This window comes from Buceros rhinoceros, unplaced genomic scaffold (assembly GCF_000710305.1).
Source record: "Buceros rhinoceros silvestris isolate BGI_N320 unplaced genomic scaffold, ASM71030v1 scaffold11501, whole genome shotgun sequence".
NCBI lineage: Eukaryota > Metazoa > Chordata > Aves > Bucerotiformes > Bucerotidae > Buceros > Buceros rhinoceros.
Window position 1 is genome coordinate 8,091 of NW_010393700.1, and position 1,301 is coordinate 9,391.

At 47.5% G+C, this 1,301-nt stretch overlaps 1 protein-coding gene across 1 annotated transcript in view; it reads right to left on the bottom strand.

Annotated features, from left to right (window-relative positions):
* The window catches only part of RGL1 (ral guanine nucleotide dissociation stimulator-like 1), a 25,550-nt gene that overhangs the window by 6,154 nt on the left and 18,095 nt on the right, over positions 1–1,301 (bottom strand). The window contains exon 11 of the mRNA XM_010144958.1: positions 554–643. Coding sequence (XP_010143260.1) covers positions 554–643 — 90 coding nt within the window. The remainder of the gene's footprint in view (positions 1–553; positions 644–1,301) is intronic.

Genomic DNA, 1,301 nt, shown 5'->3' on the forward strand with positions numbered 1-1,301 from the left:
GGTTTCCCGTGTCTTTGCTGCACACCCCTGCTCCCCACCCACCTCCTGTTTGAATCTTCGTACTATTAAGCTAAATTGGACCACGTCCCTATGCTTTTTTTCCCTTCTCTAACCTGAAGGCCATTGGATAGATTGTTTCTGTTACCAAATGCCTTTCTGCTAACCTTAGTTTTCGCACTGAAGCCCTGTGAGGAATTTTTGCATGTGTGTAGCAACTTGGGCTAATAACAGGTCAGACTTTATCCTCAGTTACTGTGTTTTGCTCCTTGCGTTCAGGGAAGTTATTACACAATAGGTATCAAATTGATAAGCCAGCACGAACATGTTTCTTTTCCTCACACCTTGTTTCTAACCCCCGTCATCATTACCAATTCTCAGGTGTAAGGGACAGCTCAGCCAGAAAGACGCTGTTTCTAGCTGATGATGCCTCCTGGGGGTCACGCAGTGCTCTGGATCCCCAGCCACGTTTCTTGGCTGGTGAAGCAGCTTCTGCTGCTTTGGGTTCGTCAGGTCCATACGAACACCCCGCTGCCCTTTGCCCTGTTGTACTCACAGGCTGAGCCTCTTCACCACGCTTTTCCGAGATTCCGGCGATGTGGTGTTCGCGTCATCAACTGTTTCAAGCCCACATGAAAGGCTGTAACTGCAGAACAGAGGCCACCGAGTTGATTTTTGCACACAATGCTGTTAGTTATCTATCTCAAAGTGGCAACATTCGAGAAATTCAAGAAACCTTCAGTTATTCCCACTTCACAGCAGGCTGCAACCTCACAAAGAGGACCATAGCTGTCTACATCTTACCACGGTGAGGGGGATATTTCACTTCTTTATCATGATTTTTAAAATTAGTGCTTTTTAGGTAACACCCATCATTTCATTTAAAAAGAAAATCCCCAAACCAGAAAATACTTCACACATGAGTCTTGAATAAGCTGACCTTGTTTCTTATTACGACTCAGCACAATGCAGTCTGTGTCTGTGCTTACACTCTTAGTGCAGCTGAGTGACACTCAAAACCTAGTGGAGATACTAAAATGCAGTAAATAAACAGGGGTCACTCTGGTAGCATGTGCAGTAGTAGCACAGGACACGGCAGGGCTGCAAAACCCACCCCACATGCCCAGGGGACATTGATCAGCGAGTTCTGTGTTGCCTTGGCTACTGCTGCCCGCATCCACCAGCCCAACTGCATCTTGACATCCCCGAGGACCGGCTTCGAGTGGGTGGCTGGGCACACAGCCAGCCTGGACGCCACGGACTATCCTGTTTCAAAGCTCCATTTCCATTCCCAAAACTAAAGC